This window comes from Hemitrygon akajei, unplaced genomic scaffold (assembly GCF_048418815.1).
Source record: "Hemitrygon akajei unplaced genomic scaffold, sHemAka1.3 Scf000063, whole genome shotgun sequence".
Classification (NCBI taxonomy): Eukaryota; Metazoa; Chordata; class Chondrichthyes; order Myliobatiformes; family Dasyatidae; genus Hemitrygon; species Hemitrygon akajei.
In genome coordinates, this window is record NW_027331949.1 from 4,205,071 (window position 1) to 4,232,717 (window position 27,647).

At 44.8% G+C, this 27,647-nt stretch overlaps 2 protein-coding genes across 5 annotated transcripts in view; one reads left to right on the top strand and one right to left on the bottom strand.

Annotated features, from left to right (window-relative positions):
• The window catches only part of LOC140721849 (NACHT, LRR and PYD domains-containing protein 3-like), a 43,739-nt gene extending 20,675 nt beyond the window's left edge, over window positions 1–23,064 (bottom strand). The window contains exons 1-4 of the mRNA XM_073036654.1: window positions 22,933–23,064; window positions 12,847–12,941; window positions 11,118–11,399; window positions 7,729–7,895 (exon numbers count right to left, since the gene is read on the bottom strand). Coding sequence (XP_072892755.1) covers window positions 7,729–7,895; window positions 11,118–11,399; window positions 12,847–12,856 — 459 coding nt within the window. The 5' untranslated portion in view covers window positions 12,857–12,941; window positions 22,933–23,064. The remainder of the gene's footprint in view (window positions 1–7,728; window positions 7,896–11,117; window positions 11,400–12,846; window positions 12,942–22,932) is intronic.
• Window positions 23,065–25,728: 2,664 nt separating this feature from the next.
• The window catches only part of LOC140721855 (uncharacterized), a 30,632-nt gene continuing 28,713 nt past the window's right edge, over window positions 25,729–27,647 (top strand). Inside the window, exon 1 of one of the 4 annotated variants that reach the window (XM_073036672.1) lies at window positions 25,729–25,836. The gene's annotated coding sequence lies outside the window, so the exon portion shown is untranslated. Of the gene's footprint in view, window positions 25,837–27,554; window positions 27,615–27,647 lie in introns of those variants that run through there. The other 3 variants (XM_073036670.1, XM_073036671.1, XM_073036673.1) reach the window with 3 other exon arrangements.

Consider the following 27,647-nt stretch of genomic DNA (forward strand, 5'->3'; position numbering starts at 1 on the left):
CAGAGTCTGTAAAATGTACTCAGGTAAGTTCCCTTCATCAGTACGCAGAAGACCCAACTAGGGAGTGTTCAATTCTTGATCTACGATTAGGGAATGAAACAGGATAGGACAGGTGACAGATGCTTGTGAATACTTCGCATCCAGTGATCACAATGCCATCAGTTTCAAAGTGAATATGCAAAAGAATGGGTCCAGCTCATGTGTTGAGATTCTAAATCGGAGAAAGGCCAATTTTGAATCATATGGCAAGTGTGGATTGGGACAGGTTACTTTCTGCAAAAAGTATACTTCGAAAGTGGGAGGAATTCAGAAAAAAAAATTTAAGAATACAAACCTTGCACCTGCCTGTCAGAATAAAAGGTAAATATAACAAATGCAGAGAACCTTGGTGTGTAAAAGATACTGAGGGCCTGGTTAAGAAAAAAAGGAGGTGCATTCGAATTATAGGCAGGTAGGATCATACAACATAGAAGGCTACAGAACATTACAGGCCCTCAGGCCAACAATGTTGTGCCAACCATGTAAACTACTTTAAAAACTACACAGAATATACGTAGTGCATTGTCCTCTATTTTTCTAAGCTCCATGTGCTTAAAAAGTACCTAAAAAGTGTACTTAAAAACTCTAATATCACCCTCACTGGCAATGCATTGCACATACCCACCACTCTGTCTGAAAATAAAGACCTCTGACATCCCCCTTGTACCTACTTCCTACTTCCAAGCACCTTAAATCTATGACCCATAGTGTCAGCCATTTCAGCCCTGGGAGAAAGCCTCTGGCTATCCTACAATTTATACCCCTCATCATCTTATAGACTTCTATCAGGTCACCAAATCATCCTCCATTGTTCCAAGGAGAAAAGGCCAAGTTCACTCAGAAGTCAGTATTCTCATAAGTGGAGTCTTACCATTTAAAAAAAAAATACAGCTTTAACATTACCCCACAGCTCCTGAACTCAATCCCACGGCTGATGAGTGTCAACACACTATATGCCTTCTTAACAATACTGTCAATCTGTGCAGCTGCTTTGAGTGTCCCATGAATACAGATCCCAGGATCTCACTGATCACGCTATCAAGAGTCTTATCATTAATATTATATTCGGTCTTCAAATTTGACCAACAAAATGAACCACTTCACACTTATCTGGGTTGAACTCCACCTGTCGCTTCTCATCCCAGTTCTGCATCCTATTGATGTCCTCTGTAACCTCTGGCAAGCCTTCAGACTATCTACAACACCCCAACTTTGGGTCATTAGCAAATTTATTACCCGACCTTTCTACTTCCTCATCCAAGTCATCAATAACAATCACAATGATGAGGGTTCCCAGAACAGATCCATGCGGAACACCACTGGCCACCGTCCTCCATGCAGAATATGAGCCATGCACAACCACCCTTTGCTTTCTGTGAGCAAGCCAATTCTAGATTCACAAAGACGTGCTAATAAGCACAAAAAATACAAGAGTGCACAATCAGGAGGGCCAAACGAAGGCACGGGTTTCCCTTAGCAGAGAAGGTGATTCTGAATACCAAGGAATTCCTCATATATGTTGCGAGCACAAGGATTGCAAGGGACAAAAATTTGTCCTCTGGAAGATCAGAACGGTAATTCATGCATGAAGCCAAAACAGATGGGGAAAATCTTAAATGCATTGTTTGTATCTATATATACAGTAGACGGACACAGTCTTCAGAAGTAAGGTAAGCTACATCATCTTCATGAACCCTATACAGATTATAGATAAGGAGGTGTCTGCTAATTTGAGGCAAATCAGGATGGATAAAACCTGAAGGCCTGACAAGGTGTTCCCCTGGATGCAGCGGGAGGTAAGTGCAGAGATTGCCTGGGTCCTAGCAGAGAGAATAAAAACATCGTTAGTCATAGGAGAGAAGCCAAAGATGTTATCTGTTTCAGAAAGTCTCTAAAAATAAACCTTGAAATTAGAAGTCGAAGAGCCTGACACTGGTCATGGGAAAGTTACTCTAAGGGATGGAATATATGGGTACTTAGATAGAAATGGAGTGATTAGGAATAGTCAACATGGATTCATGTTCGGTAGGACATGTCTAACAAACCTTAGAGTTTTTCGAGCAAGTTAACAAGAAAGTTGCTGAAGGCAAGACATGGATGTTGTCTACATGAACTTTAGCAAGGCACGTGACAAGGTCCCACATGAGAGGTTGTTCAAGAAGGTTCAGTCACTCGGCATTCAAGATGAGGTAATAAAATGGATAAGATCTTGGCTTCATGGGAGAGTGGTAGTAGATATTTGCCTCTCTGACTGGAGACCTGTGATGAGTGGAGCGTCGTAGTGATCGGTACTGGGTCTGTTGTTGTTTGCAATCCATTTCAATGATCTGTGTAATGACGCTGTTAACTGGATCCGCAAATTTTGCAGAGGAGACAAAGACTAGTAGTGTAGTGGACAGCAAGGAACACTAGAGCTTTCAGTGGCATCTGGACCAGCTGGAAACCTGGGCTGAATAATGGCAGATGGAATTTAATGCAGACAATGAAGTGTTGCACTTTGGAAAGACCAGCCAGGGTAGGACTTGTACACTGAATGGTCGGGCACTGAAGAGTGTGGTAGAAGAAAGGGATCTGGAAATAGAGGTACATAAATCATTGAAAGAGGTGGCATAGGTAGATAGGTTCATATAAACATGTAACAATTACAGCATAGAAACAGGCCATCTCGGCCCTTCTAGTCCGTGCCGAACGCTTACTCTCACCTAGTCCCACCGACCTGCACTAAGCCCATAACCCTCTATTCCTTTCTGTCCATATACCTTTCCAATTTCTTTTATAAATGACGATATCAAATCCGCCTCGACCACTTCTATTGGAAGCTCATTCCACACAGCTACCATTCTCTGAGTAAAGAAGTTGCCCCTCATGTTACCCCTAAACTTTTGCCCCCTAACTCTCAACTCATGTCCTCTTGTTTGAATCTCCCCTACTCTCAGTGGAAAAAGCCTATCCATGTCAACTCTATCTATCCTCCTCATAATTTTAAATACTTCTATCAAATCCCCCCTCAACCTTCTATGCTCCAAAGAATAAAGACCTACCTTGTTCAACCTTTCTCTGTTACTTAAGTGCAGAAACCCAGATAACGTTCTAGTAAATCTCCTCTGTTTTCTCTCTATTTTGTTGACATCTTTCCTATAATTCGATCAGAACTGTACACAATACTCCAAATTTGGCCTTACTAATGCCTTGTACAATTTTAACATTACATCCCAACTCCTATAATCAATGTTCTGATTTATAAAGGCCAGCATACCAAAAGCTTTCTTCTCCACCCTATCCACATGACATTCCACCTTCAGGGAACTATGTACCATTATTCCTAGATCACTCTGTTCTACTGCATTCCTCAATGCCCTACCATTTACTATGTATGTCCTATTTTGATTAGTTCTACCAAAATGTAGCACCTCACACTTATCAGCATTAAACCCCATCTGCCATCTTTCAGCCAACTCTTCTAACTGGCCTAAATCTCTCTGCAAGCTTTGGAAACCTACTTCATTATCCACAACACCACCTATATTAGTATCATTTACATACTTAGCAATACAATTTACCTCCCCATCATCCAGATCATTAATGTATATGACAAACAACATTGGACCCAGTACAGATCCCTGAGACACACCACTAGTCACCAGCCTCCAAACTGACAAACAGTTATCCACCACTACTCTCTGGCATCTCCCATCCAGCCACTGTTCAAACCATTTCACTACTTCAATATTAATAGCTAACAATTGAACCTTTCTAACTAACTTAGCATGTGAAACCTTGTCAAAGGCCTTACTGAAGTCCATATAGACAACATACACTGCATACCCTCATCAACTTTCCTAGTAACTTCTTCAAAAAAATTCAATAAGATTTGTCAAACATGACGTTCCACGCACAAATCCATGTTGACTGTTCGTAATCAGACCTTGTCTTTCCAGATAATTATATATACGGAATACTTTCCATTAATTTACCCACCACTGACGTCAAACTTACAGGCCAGTAGTTGCTAGGTTTACTGTTAGAACCCTTTTTAAACAATGGAACCGCATGAGCAACATGCCAATCCTCCGGCACCATTCCCCTTTCCAATGACATTTGAAATATTTCTGTCAGAGCCCCTGCTATTTCTTCAGTAACTTCCCTCAAAGTCCTCGGGAATATCCTGTCAGGACTCGGAGAATTATCCGCTTTTATATTCTTTAAAAGCACCAGTACTTCCTCTTCTTTGATCATCATAGGTTCCATAACTACCCTACTTGTTTCCCTTGCACAATTCAATATCCTTCTCCTCAGTGAATAACGAAGAAAAGAAATTGTTCAAAATCTCCCCCACATCTTTTGGCTCCACACATAGCTGTCCACTATGATTCTCTAAGGGACCAATTTTATCCCTCATTATCCTTTTGCTATTAATATAACTGTAGAAAGCCTTCGGATTTATTTTCACCATACTTGCCAAAGCAACCTGATATCTTCTTTCAGCTTTTCTAATTTATTTCTTAGGATTCCTCTTACATTCTTTATATTCCTCGAGCACCTCATTTACTCCATGCTGCCTATATTTATTGTAGATCTCTCTCTTTTTTCCAAACCCAGTTTCCAATATCCGTTGAAAACCATGGCTCTCTCAAACTTTAAACCTTTGCTTTCAACCTAACATGAACATCAAGATTCTGTACCCTCTAAATTTCACCTTTAAATGACCTCCATTTCTCTATTACATGCTTCCCATAAAACAAATTGTCCCAATCCACTCCTTCTAAATCCTTTCGCATCTCCTCAAAGTTAACCTTTCTCTAATCAATAATCTCAACCCTGGGTCCAGACCTATCCTTCTCCACAATTATATTGAAACTAATGGCATTGTGATCACTGCACCCAAAGTGTTCCCCAACACATACCTCCGTCACCTGACCTAACTCATTCCCTAACAGGAGATCCAACACTGCCCCTTCTCTAGTTGGTACCTCTATGCATTGCTGCAAAAAACTATCCTGCATTTTACAAACTCCAAACCATCCAGCCCTTTTATAGAATGGGCTTTCCAGTCAATGTGTGGAAAATTAAAATCTCCCACAATCACAACGTTGTGCTTACTACAAATAACTGCTATTTCCTTACAAATTTGCTCCTCCAATTCTCGCTCACCATTACGTGGTCAATAATACACCCCTATAAGTGTTACTACACCTTTCCCATTCCTCAATTCCACCCAAATAGGCTCCCTAGATGAGCCCTCTAATCTACCCTGCCAAAGCACCACTGTAATATTTTCTATGGCAAGCAATGCAGCACCTCCCCCTGGTCCCTCCGATCCTATCACACCTAAAGCAACAAAATCCAGGAATATTTTGTTGCCAATCACACCCCTCCTGCAACCATGTTTCACTAATAGCTACAACATAAACAGATTACTCTCTGTTTATCTCTAACGGTGCAAACAACTTTACTATCTTCTTTTTCTTCCTTTTCCCCTACATCTTCGGTCTGAGTGCTCCCCTTCTCTATCACCTGCCTATCCTCCCTCACGCACTGTCTACAAGCTCCTTCTGTATTTGTGAACTAACCTTCTCTCTCATAGTCTCTTCAATTTGATTCCCACCCCCACAACCATTCTAGCTTAAAGTCTTTCCAGTAGCCTTAGTAAGTCTCCCCACCAGGATGTTCGTCCCCCTAGGACTCAAGTGCAACCCGTCCCTTTTGTACAGGTCACACCTGCCCCAAAATAGTTCCCAATGATCCAGAAAATTGAATCCCTGCCCCTTGCTCCAATCCCTCAGCCATGTATTCATCCTCCACCTCATTCCATTCCTACTTTCACTATCGCGTGGCACAGGCGGCAATCCCGAGATTACTACCTTCACGGTCCTTTTTCTCAACTCGCTTCCTAACTCCCTATAGTCTCCTTTCAGGCCCTCTTCCCTTTCCATACCTATGTCATTGGTACCGATATGTACCACAACCTCTGACTCTTCACCCTCCCACTTCAGGATATCTTGGACGTGATCAGAAACATCCCGGACCCCGGCACCAGGGAGGCAAACTACCATCTGGATCTCCTGACTGCGTCCACAGAATTGCCTATCTGTCCCCCTGACTATCGAGTCCCCTATTACTACTCCCTTCCTCTTCATTTCCCTACCCTTCTGTGCTAAAGGGCCAGACTCTGTGCCGGAGGCACAGCCACTGTAGCTTCCCCCAAGAAGGCTTTCCCCACCCACCACCCCAGCAGTACTCAAACAGGAGTACTTATCGTCGAGGGATACAGCCCATGGGGTACTCTCTAGTACCTGACTCTTTCCCTTCCCTCTCCTAACTGTGACCCACTTGTCTGCCTCCTGTGGCCCCAGTGTGACTACCTGCCTGTAACTCCTCTCTATTAACTCCTCACTCTCCCTGATCAGATGAAGGTCTGAGCAGCTCCAGATCCATAACATGGTCCCTTAGGAGCTGCAGCTCAACACACCTGGCACAGATGTGGGTGTCCGGGAGTCTAGGAGACTCCAGAATCTCCCACATACAACATCGAGGACAACAAGCTGCCCTCACACTCATAATTCCCCTTTTCCTTAAATACAGGAAAAACTGAAAACTAAACCTACTTTGCCTCGCCCGTTTCCGCCTAAGTTCCTAAATAATCTTTTGGAACTCTGGCCTTCATAAATCAAAGTATTGATTACAGAGTTAGGTTGTTATGTTGAACTTGTATAAGATGTTGGTGAGGCTTAATTTGGAGCCTCACTCCAAATTAATTTGGAGGAACGTGTGCAGTTTAGGTCACCTATCCGCAGGAACAATGTAAATAAGATTGAAGGTACATAGAGAAAGTTGACCAAGGTAATATTGGGACTGGAGAGCATGAATTATAAGGAAATATTGAATGAATTTGCTCTTAATGCCTTGGCATGTAGAGGAGTGAGGGGAGATTTGATAGCAGTTTACAGATACGTTAAACGCAAGCAGGCTTTTACCACTGATGTTCGGTTAGACTACAGCTAGAGGTTGTCAAGGGGAGCATGAGGAGATACTTTTTTCACTCAGATGGTCGTGAAAGTGTGGAACAAGTGGTCAGTGCAAGTGGAGCAAGCCAGCTGGATTTCAACTTTGAGGATTTAATCCAATGAAAATTGGATTTTCAAATTTCAACATTTAAGGGTAATTTCAATAAGGACATGGATGGTAGCGGTATGGAGGGCTGTGGTCTGTTTGGAGGTTGATGGGAGTAGGCAGTTTAAATGGTTTGGCATGATATAGATGGTGCAGTACTTTTCTATGACTTTGAATGGTCAGGCACCCATTTATTTGGGAACAGATGAGAACAGAGCCGGTGTGGTTGGCAGGTTTCCTTCCCTCCCTCACTGACTGCGGTGACGCCTGTGGGTCAACTGAATTTGACCGCCAGCCCTGATGAGATGAGGATTGAATCGTAGACTGAGTGCCTTTTCAACAGTCCAGACGTGCACCCACTGTTCTTATACCCCACTGATAAATACAGGAGCGGGAGGAAAATGTGACACTGAAACTGCAGCTCCCAGTGCTCCCCACCGTATAAGGTTTTGCAGCTGTGCCCAGATCTTCTGGAGACAAGTCAAGGATCTCGTTGGCCATATGGAAATGTTAGAATGTGTCAGATCACATGATCGCTGTTCCCTCTGACAGCAGCGACGATACATTAAATAGACTCACCCCATGTTCTTGTGCAGTGAGATGCCCCTCCTGTCTCAACATCCAACTGAGTGTTTCAACACCTTCTTCTATTGCTTGTGTCAGTCTGTCACTGTAGAATTTTGTCAGTTGGTATAGTCGATATTCAGCCCCCTCTGCCAGGAGGTCAGAGATTGTAGACTCTGGGTCTGCGAATATAAAAAGGAGAAAGTGGGCACCAACCCAAATATGCCTCTTCTCCACCACTTTTACAGCACTCTCATCATGTCTCAAAACTCCTGCCTTTAGATACAAACATGGATTTTCTCCCAAACTCCAACACTAGATAGATAGATAGATAGACAGACAGATAGATACTTTATTCATCCCCATGGGGAAATTCAACATTTTTTCCAATGTCCCATACTCTTGTTGTAGCAAAACTAATTACATACAATACTTAACTCAGTAAAAATATGATATGCATCTAAATCACTCTCTCAAAAAGCATTAATAATAGCTTTTAAAAAGTTCTTAAGTAGTTTACTTAAATACATTAAATACAATCAACCCCGGCACTTTAACATATCTTACTCCTGGCGGTTGAATTGGAAAGCCTGATGGCATTGGGGAGCATTGACCTCTTCATCCTGTCTGAGGAGCATTGCATCGATAGCAACCTGTCGCTGAAACTGCTTCTCTGTCTCTGGATGGTGCTATGTAGAGGATGTTCAGGGTTTTCCATAATTGACCGTAGCCTACTCTGCACCCTTCGCTCAGCTACCGATGTTATACTCTCCAGTACTTTGCCCACGACAGAGCCCGCCTTCCTTACCAGCTTATTAAGACGTGAGGCGTCCCTCTTCTTAATGCTGCCTCCCCAACACGCCACCACAAAGAAGAGGGCGCTCTCCACAACTGACCTATAGAACATCTTCAGCATCTCACTACAGACATTGAATGACGCCAACCTTCTAAGGAAGTACAGTCAACTCTGTGCCTTCATGCACAAGGCATCTGTGTTGGCAGTCCAGTCTAGCTTCTCGTCTAACTGTACTCCCAGATACTTGTAGGTCTTAACCTGCTCCACACATTTTCCATTAATGATCACTGGCTCCATATGAGGCCTAGATCTCCTAAAGTCCACCACCATCTCCTTGGTCTTGGTGATATTGAGACGCAGGTAGTTTGAGTTGCACCATATCACAAAGTCCTGTATCAGTTTCCTATACTCCTCCTCCTGTCCATTCCTGACACACCCCACTATGGCCGTGTCGTCAGTGAACTTCAGCACATGGCAGGACTCCGAGTTATATTGTAAGTCTGATGTGTACAGGGTGAACAGGACCGGAGAGAGCACGGTCCCCTGCGGCGCTCCTGTGCTGCTGACCACCGTGTCAGACCTACAGTCTCCCAACCGCACATACTGAGGTCTATCTGTCAAGTAGTCCACTATCCAATCCACCATGTGAGAGTCTACTCCCATCTCCGTTAGTTTGTGCCTTAAGATCTTGGGCTGGATGGTGTTAAAGGCACTAGAGAAGTCCAGGAATACAAGTCCACACTAGCCTTGAAACCAACCCCAAAATGCTCTGGGAGTTACATTACCAGAAGGACAACATTTACTAGAAATCAACCCCCCCCCCCCCCCATGCCACCCCTTCATTCAGTTCAATTTAGGATGGGCAATAAATGATGGGGATACCAATGATATTTACTTCCCAAAGATACTCTATCCATCCAGGTGTCCCTAAAGTCACGTAACGGAAATAAACTTTTCATCTGTACAGCTCCATATATTCTAATACACACTTCCAGTAGTGGGGTAACGGGTGCATCAGTACATCACATGTACCAGACCCACACAATTCCCCTCCCCTCTGACATATCCTCCAATAAGACCTCACATTTACCCTTCCGATTGGAAGACAGCAAATGTCACGCCACTTTTTAAAAAAGCATGTAGTAAAAGACAGGCAACTATAGGACAGTTAGCTTAACAACTGTTGTCGGGAAAATGCTTGCAGCTGTCATTAAGGAAGAAATAGCGAAACATTTAGAAAGGACTGATTCCATTAGACAGACACAGCATGGATTCAGGAAGGGCAGTTCCTGTTTGACAAACTACCTGGAGTTCTTTGAGGACATAATGAGTGCAGTGAATAGAGGGGAACAGGTGGATGTCGTATACTTGGATTTCTAGAAGCTGTTCGATAAGGTGCCACACAAGAGACTTATAAATAAGAGTCGGAGGAAGAGTATTGGCATGGATAGGGGATTGGTTAACCAATAGAAGGCAAAGAGTGGTATAAATGGGTATTTCTCCAGTTGGCAGTCTGCGCTGAGTGGGGTGCCGCAGGGGACAGTGCTGGGCCCACAGATGTTTACCATTTACATTGATGTTTTGGAAGAGAGGACTGAGTGTAACATAGCAAAAATTCCTGATGCCAATAAACAGGGTGGAAAAGCAAATTGTACAGAAGATGTGGAGAGTCTGCAGAGGGATATAGATAGGTTCAGTCAGTAGGCCAAAGTCTGGCAGATGAAATATAATGTTGGTAAATGTGAGATCATCCACTTTGGAAGGAATAATTGAAGAGCAGATTATTATTTAAATGGTGAACGATTGCAGCACACTGTTGCGGAGAGGGACTTTGGAGTTTTTGTGCATGAATCGTAAAATGTTGGCTTGCAGGTATAACAGGTTATTAAGAAGGCAAATGGGATGTTGGCCTTCCTTGCTAGAGGGATTGAATTCAAGAGCAGGGAGGTCATGCTGCAACTCTCCAGGGTACTGGTGAGGCCACACCTGGAGAACTGTGTGCAGTTCTGGGGCTCCGTACTTGAGGGAGGATATACTGGCTTTGGAGGCAGTGCAGAGGAGGTTCACCAGGTTGATTCCAGAGATGAAGGGGTTAACCTATGAGGAGAGATTCAGTCGCCTGGGACTATACTCTCTGGAATTCAGAAGAATAAGAGGGATCTTATAGGAACATACAGAATTTTGAAAGGGGTAGATAAGATAGAAGTAGGAAAGTTGTTTCCATTGGTAGGTGAGACCTGAACTAGGGGACATTGCCTTAAGATTCAGGGGAGAAGATTTAGGACGGAGATGAGAAGTAACTGTTTTTCCCATAGAGTGGTGAATCTGTGGCATTCTCTGCCCAGGGAAGTAGTTGAGGCTTCTTCACCAAATATATTTAAGGTATAGTTAGATATGTTTTTACATAGTCAAGGAATTAAGGGTTATAGGGGAAAGGCAGGTAGCTGGAGCTGAGTTTACAGACAGATCAGCTATGATCTTGTTGAATGGCGGGGCAGGCTCGATAGGCCGGATGGCCTACTCCTGCTCCTTTTTCTTATGCTCTTATGTTTTTATGTTCTCCTCTCTGCTACATTCTGCGAACACATCACCCTCATATTTCACTCACCCGCTCCTTGTTGGGGATTTGACAATTCCATGTTTAATGAGCTTCCGAGCTCACAGGCAGTCGCCTCACTTGTGCCGGTTCCAGAGTACCGATCATTGTCCCTGACGCCACTGCCTCTGGGCTGACGTTGCTCCTTATTCTCTGCGGCCAGACTGCATTCACCTGGGACATCGCTCTCAATCTGACGCTGCTTTGGTACCTTGCGTCCCATGGCCTGATCATCTTCCATCAATGCATCGCCTGGGAAGGATCGCTTGACTGCTCTCCAGAACCATTTCCCACCTGAAACATATGATGAATTGCAGGTAATACTGGAGTGATTTAGAGCTGAGCAGAACAAGGATTCACAATGGATGGGTACAATGGAGCTGAGACTCTGGCTGACCAGATTTGGAATGGGACTGTGCTGGTGAACGTGAACTGCAGATCGTGCCAGGTACCGATTCCAATAAGCCGGTGACTGGACACATGCACTTCCAGAAAAAGAACAGGATGGACACAATAATACTGATCACCGGCTTGGCGCTGATGACCAGGGAATCTAAAGGGAACAGCGTCAGGTGATACCGGGAAATTTAACTGAGTGTATTTTCCACAAGCAGAAAAACCCCTGGGTTACACGCTGTCCAGTCCCTGTGTCACACACAGACGAGTCACTGGATTACAGACTGTCCTATCCTTTAGATCACACATACTCCGTTCACGGTGCAACAAACTGTACACTTCACTGGGTGAAAAACAACTATTTGCTATGCATCTCCTGCCCTGGTTTAACTTTACAAAATGAACCTATCCCTTGGTAAAAACACAAAATGCTGGCAAAACTCAGCAGGCCAGACAGCATCTATGGGAGAAAGTAGTGATGACGTTTCGGGCCGAAACCCTTCATTCCTTTTTATTTATTTCCAGCATCTGCAGATTCACTCATGTTGCCTATTCCATGGTGCACTTTCCACGTTCATCTCAGTCCGTTGTAAATTTACATAACCCCCCTCACTGTCTATTGTACCACCAATATTGCTGACACCTGCAAACTTACGAGCAACATTAAGAACTTTACACACCTAAACTTTCATATAAGGAGCAAACCTTGCACCCATCCACACCACAGGTCATAAGCCTCCAAACTGAATAGCCCACCTACTATTAACCTTTTTATTCCTTCCTCCTAGCCAGTTTTATATCCAGGTGGCTGGCTTGCCCGCGAGAAAAATAAACTCAGTGTTTTTGTGGTGTCTATATGTACATTGATAATAAATTCAATGAACTTTGAACCCCAAAGTTTCCAGTTATACAATGTATGTAGTCGACAGCTAATTGTAGAAATGTTCCTATCAGCTGGCACTGAATTCTATTAATGAAATTTGTCACACATCAGGACCTCTCCTTCAGGCAAAACAGACCCTGACTCTTGACTTTTACATAACCTACAAGCCTGGTGTTGCATTCCTGTGTTTCACTCACAACCACCTAATTCAGGACCTCCTGCTCCTTTCACACAAGTGAAGCTTTGCATGGTGAGCGGAGTGATTCGACCATTACCGGTGACAGATCCCTGCACTGGAACTGTTACATTGATCAATTAATCAAGGCCGCAATACCAGTAGGATCAATGGCCCTGCTGGATGAAACTGTTCTCTGCCCTGTTAACATCTGTGCAAGTTACTTTATCTGAACTATTGTGCACTAACAGTACAAAAGTTAATTACGAAGATCCCAGTGAACTTACCTGTAGCCATTCTGATTCTGACTGACGATTGCTAATTGTTGTCGACTTGTTTACACTTTGGTTCCAGTGCAGGAAAGCACTACCAGCTGGTGATGCTGTGAATTACACAACAAGCAAACAGTGAGTCAGAGTACGATTGAAAATATGAGAATAAGTCCATCCCCTGTATTAGAGCAGCATTTGGCTTAGGGGCCAACCCTTCCCCATTTCTATCAAATTTTGTGTGTCTGTCCAGTGATATCTGATGCTTACTATTGATAAAGTCACAGATCAACAGAGCACTGATACAAACCCTTCGGCCAATGAGACAATGCCAACCAAAGTGCCCACCGAGATGGTCCCAATTTCCTATGATGGTTCCATTGAAACATAGAAAATAGGTGCAGGAGTAGGCCATTCGGCCCTTCGAGCCTGCACTGCCATTCAGTGTGATCATGGCAGATCATCCAACTCAGAACCCTGTACCTGCTTTCTCTCCATACCCCCGATCCCTTTAGCCACAAGGGCCATATCTAACTTCCTCTTAAATATAGCCAATGAATCGGCCTCAACTGTTCCCTCTTGCAGAGAATTCCACAGATTCACCACTCTCTGTGTGAAGAAGCTTTTCCTCATCTAGCTCCTAAAAGGCTTCCCCTTTATCCTTAAACTGTGACCCTTCGTTCTGGACTTCCCCAGCATCGGAAACAATCTTCCTGCATCTAGCCTGTCCAATCCATTTAGCATTTTATACGTTTCAATAAGATCCCCCCTCAATCATCTAAATTCCATTTCTGTCCTGGCTTCCTCACCCCACCCACACATCCCAACAGCTTCTGTAAGTAGACAATTGTGCTGCCTCATACCCTTCCCCAGGCAGTTCCCTTCACATAATCACCAACCTCTGCATGAAACCGTTGTCGGTTTTGCAATCTATTTACCACTCCTGATTTACACTTAGATCACCTATAAGCTCTGATAATATTCAATGTGAGCACCGTCTACTAATTTTGTGTCATCCTCGAACTTGCTGATCAAGCCATGTGCATTCGCATTCAAATCATTGCTACAAAATGATGAATATTAAAAGGTCATTGCCTGTAGCTCTGGCGGCACACCATTAGTTACCCGCCTTCATCACGAGGAGAAAACTTCAATCACTATACTTTGCTTGCTAATTTTAAGCTTAAGTTGAATCCATCTAACTTGCTCTCTCTCTGAACCGCATGAGGGGCCTCACGTTCCAGAACAAGCTGCTACGTGGGATCTTATTAAAGGTTTTGCTGAGGTCTAATATGTAACAACCATGGAAAAATATCTTCCAATGTTCACCTCTGCTTAATGTCTGGTTCACAGGTTCTGACAATGTAATTAGTAGAAAAGTACTTGATGATGTCAGGGTGCGTAAATATAAATTACTGGTTGTCATTTACTTGTGAGGACTGAAAGAACTGTGGTGTTTGTGCATTTTGTTACAGAAAGGGTTGTTATCAGTGCAGGTGTCCATGTCAATATACTCGAGGTATGTAAATCACTGCAGCTTGCAACAACCAGAGCGATTGATGACATGTTACTGTAGCTCATGATAATTCCACGTTTCTGCAACCACAACAGCATGAAGCATTTGCGGTATAAAGAGAATAAATCTCCAGCAATTTGAATTTCTGTTACTGGCTGACAGATAGGTGACAGTGAGGGGGAATTTTCAAACAGCGTCAGAACACTGAACGCCCGGGTCCGATCCTACTGTTGCAAACACGGAACAGCCCATTCGATCCCAGTCTCTCTCCATTAGGGATGGAATGGGAACTCATTCTCTCCTCAGATTAGCAATTATTGCTCCAAGGAAATCACAGAAACAAACACATGAGCCTGGAACACGTGCAACACTTGCTCAACACCTCATAAAGCTGTGTTCCTGATCACTGGGTTCACATTATCAGGGTCAAAGCCTCTGATATCCCAGTAGTCAACCTCATAGAAACACAGTGGAATCTGCCACATACCCACCCCAAAATCCTTGCACTTCATCCCCACTTCTCAAACGGAGTGGTGTAGTCATTAATTTGCCCCAACCAATGTCCAGCCACCGGAGACTTCTGCTTCATTGCAGAAGGATGAATATCCAGCCCCATCTGTAGAAGTTCATGCAGGAGCCAAATCCCAGTCTCTGGCAGCTCCATATTCCCGAAGTCCCCATCAGGATTATGACACAACCGCCAACTCTTCCGAGAATCATTTCTGGCAGAAACATGATGCAGTGTCACAGCCATTCAGAGTTCAAAAAAACTAACACCCCGTCATCAACCTACTTCAGGACGGGAAACGGATGATCCTCTGACTGGCCACAGATCAGCTGTATATCCTGGGTGTGAGTTACCAGAGGGCGGGGATACATTCACATTGACTCCAGCAGCTAAACTGAACACATTTTAACATTATCTTATTATTAAATGAGATATTGCCCAACACAATTAGACACCACATTTCCAGCAGAATAAAAGGATTAACACCGCCACTCAGAAATCCCACTTCAAGTCACTCGCTATACTGACTGGGAAACATATTGCTGTTACTTCATTGTCACTGGGTCAAAATCATGGAATTCCCTTCCTAACAGCAATTTGGGTGAACCTACACTTCAGGGACTGCAGCGGTTCAGGGAGGCAGCTCATCGCCACCTTCTCCAGGGTAACGAGGGATGGGTAATAAATGCTGGCCAAGCTGGTGACGTGCACATCCCGTAAATGAATAAATAAAAAGAATGTTTTTAATATAACATTGAAATTAAAGTGCTGGAAGCTCGGTGCATGAAATTGGATCTGTGGAAATGCTAGAAAACCCAGGATCAGAATTGGGACTTCCTAATCTGCTGAAAGTTTAATTGCAAAATTTGTCCCAGATATCACCCTTGCTCATACCTATAATGGGAGAGGTACTGCACCCCAGGGTTCTGAGAGAGGTAGTTAAAGAGATTATTGGGCATTAATAGCGATCTTTCGAGAAACAAAGAAAAGAAAACCTCATAAATTTAAATTGGACCTTCTGGGTGTTCGCTGTTCAACATTAATTCTGTGTTGTTAAGCTCCAGTGCCTCCTTGTTGCACAGTACACACCCTCGAGCAAGGTGTGTTTTTTTTTATGTTATTCATTCGTAATTACCTTATAACAGAGAGTCTCCCGGTAAAACAGTTATCTCCACTCTATTGAATTTAATATTTATAACAGGAATCACAATTATGTACCAAATTCAATCCTTCGTGTTTAATATGCATAAGATCTAACATGTTCCGGTCTCCAACATTCCTTCTAATTACTATATTTGCAGCTGCGTCGATGAACCATTGGCTTGAGCTGGAAATTTTCAGACAGCCTGGAAAAAGTGGCACCTTAGATGTATGTGTGTGTTTTGTAATATGCATCTATGAATGTTTAGAATGAAAACTGAATAGAGGTCACATATATTGTTTTTAATTATTAATTGAAGGGTATGATAAAATATAGTACAACAAAGAAAAAAAATCAGTCATATGAAATGATGACCATTTCCCGCTGGTGAATTTGCCTGGCATCCCATTTACTTTACAAATACATGTATCATTACTCGTCGGAGAATGATGTAAAAACACCAAACATTAAATTCACTGGGTCTCTTATTTGTTAGAGTGTTGAATTAGTAACTGAACATTCACCAGTTCAGTCCTTTTCCAACGTTCTGTACGATTACAGCTGAACTGTGATCTCAGTGACACATCCCTGCAACACATCACTCCCTTGTGTGTAGAGAATCTCTGTTCTGTGGAATTGAACACATTGAAAAATTATCTCTGCTTCTCTTTCCCTTTGAGGATGAGAATTCCAAGCACATAGAATTTCCACCTCATAACAATAACCTCATGTATCTTCGCCAGTTTCAGCTATCCCTACAGCAGCAAATATGCTCTCCACATTCCTGTCTAGTCTCTGCATGATGTTCAACGTATCCAGCAAGGGCTCACTTCAATTATAATATATACCTTTACAAAATCTCCTCTCCATCTAAATAACACTGACTACAATCAACTTCCATGATTTTCTAATACCAGCGAATGCACTCAAGTGCCCCCATTCATCCAGTACCTGAGGGTAAAATCATTTTACCTCTAATTCTACTAAGTCAACGAAAACAAGCGGAGGTTGATAAATGCAACGGCCGGTAGTGAAGTGATCAGCATTGAAGTAGAATTGAACAGCACCAGAAACCCCCGGACATGCACTAAGTGCCCACATTATTAGGTACAGGAGGTACATAGTGAAGTGCCCAATGGGTGTAGAATTGGCTGTTTTTATCTTCGGCCAGTGAGAATTACTACAATATTTTTAAATATAAATATCACTGTCTGATCTACCTCGTCTTTACTAAAAAGAAATACGCAGCGTGAATAATAAAGCACACAGATCCCTAAAGCTGCGTGATTTTAAAGTCAATGTTGATATGGTTGCAATGACAAGTGGGCTTATTATAACACCAAACACTGACCATAACAGTCCCTGTTCTTTCCTGGTGCTGGACTCCTGACTCTGTTTTCAGTGAATCGGAGCATCTGAATTTTATGGCTCTAACAGTAAGTGAACACACCCTGAGCAATATTCAGTTGATAACACTCATAATCCTGAACTTCAATCTATTCTGCATGTAACACCACACCTTGTTTCATAACGCTTGTATTAAACCACACAGAGCCTCATTTTGCTCAAATGTCTTCCTAACATGTGGGTCGGGCCAGAATTTGTAGTTCAGTACACGGTAGTAATGGTTACCTTTTTCTCGAGAATTTGATCTGCTCCAGAGTGGAATCATATCCTGCATCCTGGTTCAGTTTATCTGTCCAGTCTGATTCATTGTTCACCTTAGGATCAGCTTATTGCCAGACTATAACCCGCAGCACCAGCTGAGGGCAAAGATCGCTATTGTTTTATTACACATGGATAGCAGAAGGAAGGGCACTGTGAACTCTGGTGAAAAGTTATGCATTTGGATAATCTTTTGCATTTAACACTGCACACTTCCTTTCTCCAGATTTAACTGTGCATCAGCTGCCTGGAGATGCCGTGACCTCAGGTTCAACATTTTTAGAAAGTTTAAACAGTTGTCCACCGTTGGATCATAAGAGAAATGGGCCAGTTGGGGAACAACTGTGCCGAGATTGCCATCTCCCAGGGATACCAACCGGTGAAAGTCGACAAAAAGATAAGAACACCCTCTCCTTCAGTTTATTGCTCACTTACTGGAAACAAGTTACCATGGCAGAGCAGCAATCAGGAAATTACATTGAATTTGCCTGACATCACCTTTATTTTACAAATACTTCAACTGGTTCTCATCAGTCAGTGATGGGAAAAGTCTGTAATTTAAATTAACTTTGTCTCCTTTTTGTCTGAGACTGATGCTGCCATATTGGACATTCGGCCTCTCGATCCTGTTTCGCCATTCTATATGCTTAAAAGACTCTCTCGTATCCGCCTCCACCACCGTTGCCGGCAGCCCATTCCACACACTCACCACTCTATGAGTGAAAAACTTACTCCGGACATCTCCTGTGTATCTACTCCTCAGCACCTTAAACCTGTGACCTCTTGTGGCAACCATTTCAGCCCTGGGAAAAAGCCACTGACTATCCACATGATCAATGCCACTCATCATCTTATACACCTCTAACAGGTCACCTCTCATCCTCCATCGCTCCAAGGAGAAAAGGCCAAGTTCACTCAACCTATTCTCATAAGGCATGCTCCCCAATCCAGGTAACATCCTTGTAAATCTCCTGTGCACCCTTTCTATGGCTTCCACGCCCTTCCTGTAGTGAGGTGACCAGAACTGAGCACAGTACTCCAAGTGAAATTGGAGTGACCAGGGTCCTATATAGCTGCAAAATTTCCTCTCGGCTCTTAAATTCAATTCCACAATTGAAGAAGGCCAATATACTGTATGCATTCTTAACCACAGCGTCAAACTGCGCAGCTGCTTTGAGTATCGTGTGGACTCAGACCCCAAGATTTCTCTGATCCTCCACACTGCCAAGGTCTTACCATTAATACTATATTCTGCCATCATATTTGACCTACCCAAAATGAACCACTTCACACTTATCTGGGTTGAACTCTATCTGCCACTTCTCAGCCCAGTTTAGCATTCTATCAATGTCCTGCTGTAACCTCCACTCTGTCCACAACACCCCCAACCTGTGTGTCATCAGCAAACTTTCTAACCCATCCCTCCACTTCCTCATCCAGGTCATTTACAGTGATGCAATATAATGATAATGTCTGTCTAACTGAGGCGTGGCCTCTGGTATGGGATACGGGTACGGGTAAAAAATCACAAAGAGTTGGGGTCCCAGAACAGATGCCTGAGACACACCACTGGTCACCGGCCTCTATGCAGAATATGAGCCATCTAAAACCTCTCTTTGCCTTCTGTAGGCATGCCAGATCTGGATCCACAAAGCAATGTCCTCTTGGATCCCACACCTCCTTACTTTCTCAATAAGCCTTGCATGGGGTACCTTATCAAATGCCTTGCTGAAATCCATATACACTACATCTACTGCTCTTCCTTCATCAATGTGTTTAGTCACATGATGAAACAATCGATCAACAAATGATGCAATAGCCACAGCACTACATACCATCTTTACACATCTGGAGAAGAAGGATGCTTATGTGAGAATGCTGTTTTTGGACTAGCGTTCAGCATTCAACACCATAGTTCCATCCAGGCTCAACAAGAATCTCAGAGCCCTTGCCTTGACCCTGCCCTTTGTAGCTGTATCCTGGACTTCCTATCAGACTGCCAGCAGGTTGTAAAAATGGGCTCCCTCACCTCCAACCCTCTGACTCCCAACACAGGTGCCCCTCAGGGATGCGTATTGAGTCCACTCCTTTACTCCTTGTATATTCTTGACTGTGTCACCACCTACAGCTCCAATCTGCTAATCAAATTTGCCGACAACACTACATTGATTGGCCTAATCTCAATCAATAATGAGGTGGCCTACAGGGAAGAAGTCATCTCTCTGACACAGCAGTGTCAAGAAAACAACCTCTCCCTCAATAATGCCAAAACAAAGGAGCTGGTTGTGGACTACAGGAGGAATGGAGATGGGCTAACCCCTATTGACATCATTGGATCTGGTGTTGAGAGGGTAAACAGCTTTAAGTTCCTCAGCATCCACATCACCGAGGACCTCACATGGACTGTACACACCAGCCATGTGGTGAAAAAGGCCTATCAGCGCCTCTTCCACCTTACATGGTTGAGGAAGTTTGATATGGGCCCCTACATCCTAAGAACCTTCCACAGGGGCACAATTGAGAACATCCTGACTGTCTGCATCACTGCCTGCTATGGGAACTGCACCACCCTCAATCACAGGATTCGCAGAGAGTGGTGCGGACAGCCCGGTGCATCTGCAGGTGTGAACTTTCCACTATTCAGGATATTTACAAGGACAGGTGTGTAAAAAGGGCCCAAAGGATCATTGGACAAACAAGCCATCCCAAGCACAGTCTATTCCATCTGCTACCATCTGAGAAATGTTACCGCAGCATAAAAGCCAGGACAAACAGGCTCCTGGACAGCCTCTTCCACCAAACCATCAGACTGATGAACTCACGCTGACTTGAGTGTACTCTATATTACATTGATTGTTCTATTTATTATAAAGTACTTTAACTTACTAGGATTGCACATTGCACATTTAGATGGGGATGTAACATAGAGATTTTTACTTCTAATGTATATGAAGAATGTAAGAAATCAATTCAATTCAGTTTAATTCATCTCAGCCCCGGACAGTCCACACCCTTTTTCAGAGACAGGGATCCCTGGTTCAACCAGTAATGATGTTGTGCATTTCAATGTGTTCACCTCTCAGTCCTCAAATCTCTAAAATGAAAGGGTTATCGCATTTGTTGTATCTTCATATGATGACCCCACCACTCCAGGGATCAGTCCGGTGAATCTTCATTGCACTGTCTAACCTCTTTGTTAATCCTCTATGGAATTAATTTCCATGACTGCAGCCCCGTGTTTCCCCCACCAATTACCTCCCACCCCCTGTCACTACTTCCAAATTCCTTTCTCCCTCCTCACCTGGATTCACTTCTCACTCTCCCGCTCTTGCCCCATACCCACCCCTCACCTATAATTTCAATTTCCCGTCTACTCTCTGTCCTAAATACCACCAACCTGGGCTCCACAGTTGCCTCTGCTAATTTCACAAATTCACCACACTCTGGCTGAAGAAATTTCTCTGCATCTCTGTTTTAAATAGGCACCCCTCTACCCTGAGGCTAACTCACTATTTTAATTGTGTGGAAATTTACCGCCTGGGTTGCTGATTGAACTCTTCCGCAGGGAGAGTTACGTGGTGTATACATCTTTAAGGAGCCCAGACAGTTGGAAAATAAATGAATAAATGGCCGAAAGTTCGGCGAAGTTACCAGGACTCACCGCCCAACATCAGACCACCCGATTCCACACCGGCCTCAGTACTCACCGATGGGAATCTGGTATCTCCCCCGGAGGACTTCACTCTCTCGCGATCCCGCTGACGATCTACTTCAATAATGAACGGGAAAAAAAAACCACCGCGCACCCGGGGGCTGTGAACATGCGCAAGTTATTGGGCAATCAGCGGAGGGGCTCCCCAGGGAGCAATTTGCAGTGACTCACTCAGTGGGAGAAAACAAACTTGCCCCTCATATCTCCTTTAACATACCCCTCTCACTGTGTGCATGGCCTCTTATCTCAGACATTTCAACCCTGGGAAAAAAGATACGGTCTATTGATGTCCCTCATAATCTTGATTATGTCTCTCATAATCAAGTCTCACCCGAGCCGGCACAAAACCTCTCGTTATAGCTCATGCCCTCTAATCCTGGTAAACCTCTCCCACACCCTCTCCAAAGCCCCGACATCCTTCCGAGAATGGGGGCGACCAGAACTGTATGAAACACTCCGGATGTGGTCTAACTAGTTTTATGAAACTGTGTTACGAACTGTAACGTTTTAGAAACGAACCAGCAGCAATAGAGTTCACACTGGAGTCTGGTTTTGATGTTAATCAGCTTTTCCAGTCTCTCTCTCTCTCTTTAGACTGACCGACTGCCTGTCTGCAGATCGCGCTCTCTCTCTCTTATGGTTAATCCACAGTTAGCGCTAGCAGCCTGTGACTGACGTCATAGTCCCGCCTCCTCCCGCCGGCGCTCTTAAAGAAACAGTCACAGTACGACCGCAGGCTCGTAACAGCTGCTACACAGCTTCCCGACTTTTGAACTCACTGCTTCGACTAATAAAGACAACCATGCCATTTGCCTTCTTAACCACCCGATCAATCTGTGCAGTCTCTTTCAGGGAGCGATGAACTTGGAGTCTGAGATCCTTCTGATCATCAACACTGTTCAGGGTTTTGCATTTAACAGTGTGCCGTCTCTTTACATCCGACCTATCGAGCTGCTAAAATGATCGTCACTAATTAAATCTCACTGAGATATCTCAGGTCCTACTGAATTTATTGCCAAGTGCACAAGTACGGGAAGGTACAGGTACAGAGAAACACTGACTTGTGGCAGCATCACAGGCAAGTACATTCCGATAACACACGGAACATAAAGTATACAATTCTCCGTCAGTAACAATGTTTTACGTCATCCTGCTAATCGGACCAGAACAACAGGGGCTGAGCGGCGGCTCATCTCAGACGGGTCGGTGTGAAGGTCTCACAACCCGGACCGACCCCGGCAGATTCTGTGAAGGAAGCGAGGCGAGGCCGCCAGTTCGGGAAAGTTCATCCCCTCCCCCTTCAGGTTTCACTGATCACCTTGTGTTTCCTTCTCCCTTCCCCACCCCCACCTTTTATTCTCCAGTCCTGCCGAAGGGTTTTGGCCCGTTATGTCGACTGTACTCTTTTCCTAGATGCTGCCCGGCCGGCTGAGTTCCTTCAACATTTTGTGCGCGTTGCTCGCATTTCCAGAATCTGCAGATTTTCTCTTGTTTGAGTTCGGGAAAGTTAACTCGCTGCCCAACGTCAGACCTCTCCGCTCGGGACCGGCTTCAATACTCACCGAAGGGAAATTGTTGGTGTTGCCCCTCAGAGAATAATCCGTCCTGACTCTTCCCCCCCCCCGGGGGGAGGACCCCTTCCGATCCCGATCGCACTGCCGACCCGCTTCCGCAAAGGACGAAATACAACAGGGCCCATCCCGGACTGAGCATGCGCGATGTGAATAACGCGTCACCGGGCGGTGGGCGGGGCCTCGGAAATACCCGCAGGTTCTGCAGATGCGCTGTAAAACGGGTTCACGTGAGGGTCTCCCACGTTACCCGGAGACTCCGCTCCTCGCCCCTCACACGCTGCCCGACCCACCGCCGCATTTCCCACATCATTTCATTATTTCCGTGTATTATTTTCATGTGTACACCAGATACGTATTTAGGTTTTTTTCCATCCATATCTTCCCCGAACCCTTTCCCTCCATCGCCAGGTCACGGAGTTCTCAGAGTTAGAGTTTCCATTCCCATCCCGGGCAGGCACACAATTCAGACCACACAGGAAAAGTGCTGGTTTCATTTAAGTCAGTCCATGTTTATAAACACTAATTTCTATTCACATTCCTCCGGGCTCACTGGACAGGAACACTGAAACATCAAGTGAGAAACAGCAGGATGTGGCCATTTAGCCCCTCTAACCACCAGCAATATGGCGGCTGCCCTCCCATCTCAGTCACATGTTTCTGCCCGATCCTTATTTCCTCGATCCCTTCAGTCTCCACATAACGCTGGCCTCTGTTTTATGTGAGGACGATCACTGAGTCTTCATCGCCCTCTGTGGTGGGGTCTTACACACATTCACCACCCTCGGAGTGGAGACATTTCCCCTCATCTCAGTCCCGGACAGTCCATCCCCTTTTTCAGAGACTGGAATCCCTGGTTCAACCAGTAATGATGTTGTGCATTTCAATGTGTTCACCCCTCTGTCCTCGATTCTCTAAATGAAAGGGTTATCACATTTGATCTTTCTTCATATGACGACCCTACCACTCCAGGGATCAGTCTAGTGAATCTTCATTGCAGTCTCTATAACAAATACTCTCTAACCACTTTGTTAATCCTTTATGGAGTTAATTTCCATCTTCTGCAGCCCCATGTTGTCCCAATCACTCACCTCCCACCCCTGTTACTATTTCCACCTTCCCATCTGCCCCCTCACCTTGATCCATCTCTCACTCCCCAGCTCTTGCCCCATTTTCACACCTCACCTCTTTTCTCTGACTATTTCCCATCCACTCTCAGTCCAGAGGGAGGGTCTCGGCCCGAAATGTTGAGGGTCCATTTCCCTCCACAGATGCTGTCCGACCCACTGAGTTCCTCTGGCAGTTTGTTCTTTGGTCTGTATAACCCGTGTTAGTATGGGGAGCGGGATTTTACACCATATTCCAGGTACAGTCTCAACAAAACGAAAATAATTGTCACTTTGCCCACACCATTGTCCCCACGCAGTCAAAAGTCTGCCGGTATTTGCCCCCAATGTGGTGAATCCCTCTGCTCGCTACCACCGTGGGCTCAGACATTTCCACAGATGAGCCCCACCTGTCCCCACCGGGACAAACATCCTGTCCACCCCCTCTCACACCATCTTTATCCTTTCAAAAAAATACCTGCCCACCCCCCAACCCCGGGAAACCGGCATCAAACCGACGGGCAGAGTGGTCTCCTCCTACCTCTCAGCGATACATCAGACTCCGGCCGCAGGAGACGTTTCACAAACGCCCCAACCTCCCTCGGAGGGAAATGGAAGTAAATCAAAAAGCGGAACATTTGCTTTGAGGTTTATTCGGCTCAGATAGACAGTTCGGGGCCGGTGTGGCAGACGGAATCAGCGAGGGTAACGCCCACTCCGCTGCTCCGGCTCCTCTATTGTGTGTAAACAGTGATTGACATCACTTCGCACCAACGGAAATCGAGCAGCTCCTGAAGCGTCTGCTGAAAGCGGTGGGGGAGGGGATGGTCACGTGATTAGTAGTTCAGCTGTTAAACCGATAAAGCTCGAGCACGGCAGCGCGTGGGTGACGTAAGACACCGGCACGTGAGGGCAGATCCCAGTGTGGGGACCCCATCTGTGACGTCGGGCGCGTAGGGGAGAACTGTGTGACGTCACATGTGGGCGAGCGTTCGTATTTAAAAGCACCTTATAACATTAAAAGCACCTTAAAAACAACCTAATCACCTACTCCTGAGGGTCAATACCATTGCTGACTCTGAGTTTACCACCGTCAAATGCCAGGTGGGACATAATAATCAGGAAGTCTCTAGTCGCAGCCGTGTAAATAAAATGTGATCTTAGTGGGTGCGTAGCGCATGCTCAGAATGCGAAGGAGACAGACAACCTGAGCCAAGTCACGGACTGATGAAGGGAAGGAATTATCCATTTAGATACAGAGAGGGAAGCAGAGAGTTTGATCTTGTGCATAGTGCCGGAACTGTAGCCAGTTAGAAGATGAAGTTTTGTTCCTCTAAATTGTTTTGAACTGTGACAGTGTTTTTATCAGAAGGCACTATGGAGACTAAAATTATCTGAGTTGAAATGTTGTCCTTCACCCCCTGACGTTCTTTGTAAACATTTAACAGTGTAGAAAAGGCAAAAGATTTGTGTATGGGAATCACAAACACAATAGCACGTTAGTTCCGCTGTTTCTGTCAGTTCACCAGCGCTTGGATTCGGAGATGCTGGAGAAGACAGCGCCCCACTCGCTACAAGAAGAGCCCGAACACGTGGCCATGTCTGTGATCTGATTGGATACATTGCCATGACGTTCATAGCAGTGAGACGTCATTCACTGGTTCTCATTTTAGAAGGGATTCAGTCGGCCATCGCAGATACACCAGCAGCTTCGCACTGGGAAGTGGCCGTTCACCTGCTCCGTGTGTGTGAAGAGACTCACTCAGTTAACCCACCTTGTGATGCTCCGGTGAGTTCACAATAAATAGAGGACACATTTCTGTCCGGAGTGAGCAAAGAGTTTTACTCAATCATCCCAGCTGCTGCAACACCAGCAACTTCACATCAGGGAGGAAGTTCAAATCAGCTCCGTGTTAAATGTTTAACCATCACGGTGACTGAAGGCAGCTGCAGGTTCATGAGGGACTGTTACTGTCAGATTCTGCAGTTCTTGTGGCTGCTCATCGCACCCAGGACTGAACCCTGGTCACTGAGCATTGGAGGAGTCTGTTCTGCTGATGTTAGCCTTAAACTAGACTGATGTTTAATGCTGTGAAAGATAAATTAGTTCTGTATCAAATCCCGTCTCTGCTACTCACAATGTACACGAGAGAGGCCACTCGGCCCATCTGGTCCCAGCCCATGTTTCTGTTCCATATCAGACCAGCCAGAACAGAACTTCACAGTATCTCTACCGTTTATCTCTCACACTCCCTGTTGCAAATAGTCACTACTCCGTGGGAGAAGCGATTTCCCTTGAATTTCATAGAATTATAGAAATCTGCAGCAAATCTGACAATGTTGTGCCGGCCGTGTAACCCGCTCTAGAAACTGCCTAGAATTACCCTACCGCAGAGCCCTTTAATTTTCTAAGTTCCATGAACCTATCTAAGATTCTCTTAAAAGACCCTATTGTATCCGCCTCCACCACCGTCGCTGGCAGAGCATCCCACATGCACACCACTCTCTGTGTAAAAAAATATGCCTCTGACATCTGCCTTGAACGTCTTCCAAGCACCTTAAGCTATGCCCCCTGGTGTTAGCCATCTCAGTCCTGAGAAAAGACTTCTGACTATCCACACGATCAATCCCTCTCATCATCTTATACACCGTATGAATTTCCTGCATGATTTTCCCCAGGCTAATTAACACGATGAGCTCACTGAGTATTTTACCTTTCCCAGGGCTCTGGACTAAGGTGGTTAAACTCCTTCTTCCCTACTCTTTGCAAATTTTGGGTCATTTTCGCTCATTTCAAAGGACTGTGCCTCAGACAGCTGGGTTGTTGCAATGCGCCTCTAAAGCCTGACAGCAGACTAGCGAGTGAATCTTCGATGGAGCAGAGTCAGAAACCAAAGAGTTGCCAGCACCAGTCAGTGCTTTGGGGCTCCAGGGATGGGGTCTGGAGGTAACGAGCAGGAGGAGGAAGGGGAACCAGGACAGCGGGATGTGGCAATGAGTAAAAGATGAGAAACATTTGGAAACTGGTTAATTGAGAAAACGAAATGGTTAATTTCTACAAAATATTGCAGGTAATCAGCAGATCAGGCAGCAAATGTGGAGAGGAATAAATGGACAGCATTTAGGCCGAGCCCCTTCAGCATGTCTGGACTGTGTACTCCTCTGCTTAGTTTCTGCCTGAACTGCAGAGCTCCTTCAGCATTGTGTGTGTTTGCGTTCCTCTTTTTCCAGCAACTGCAGAATCTCGTGATTGATATCTGCATTTGTAAGCGGATTGTACTTTGGCATTAGATACACGGACTGTCTGTTGATATTATTGTTTATGGGAGCCGCTTTGCTTTAAAAAAAACCTGCTGAGTTTTCCACACACAAAAAAAACTGAGGTATGGAGATGGAACAGATGCTTGCAGAAACTTTTAATGGCACCATGATTACCCATAAAGCCCTTTGTTTGAAATTTCGTTGTCGCTTGAAGCACAGATCAAATGCGCAGGCGTCAGGGTTGCTGCTGGCTCCGAATAATACGCATGCGCGCAGTACACAAAAGGCCGCGGGAGGATCGGAGAGGTAAGAAATGGAGCTGGGTGGGCTTTTTCGACT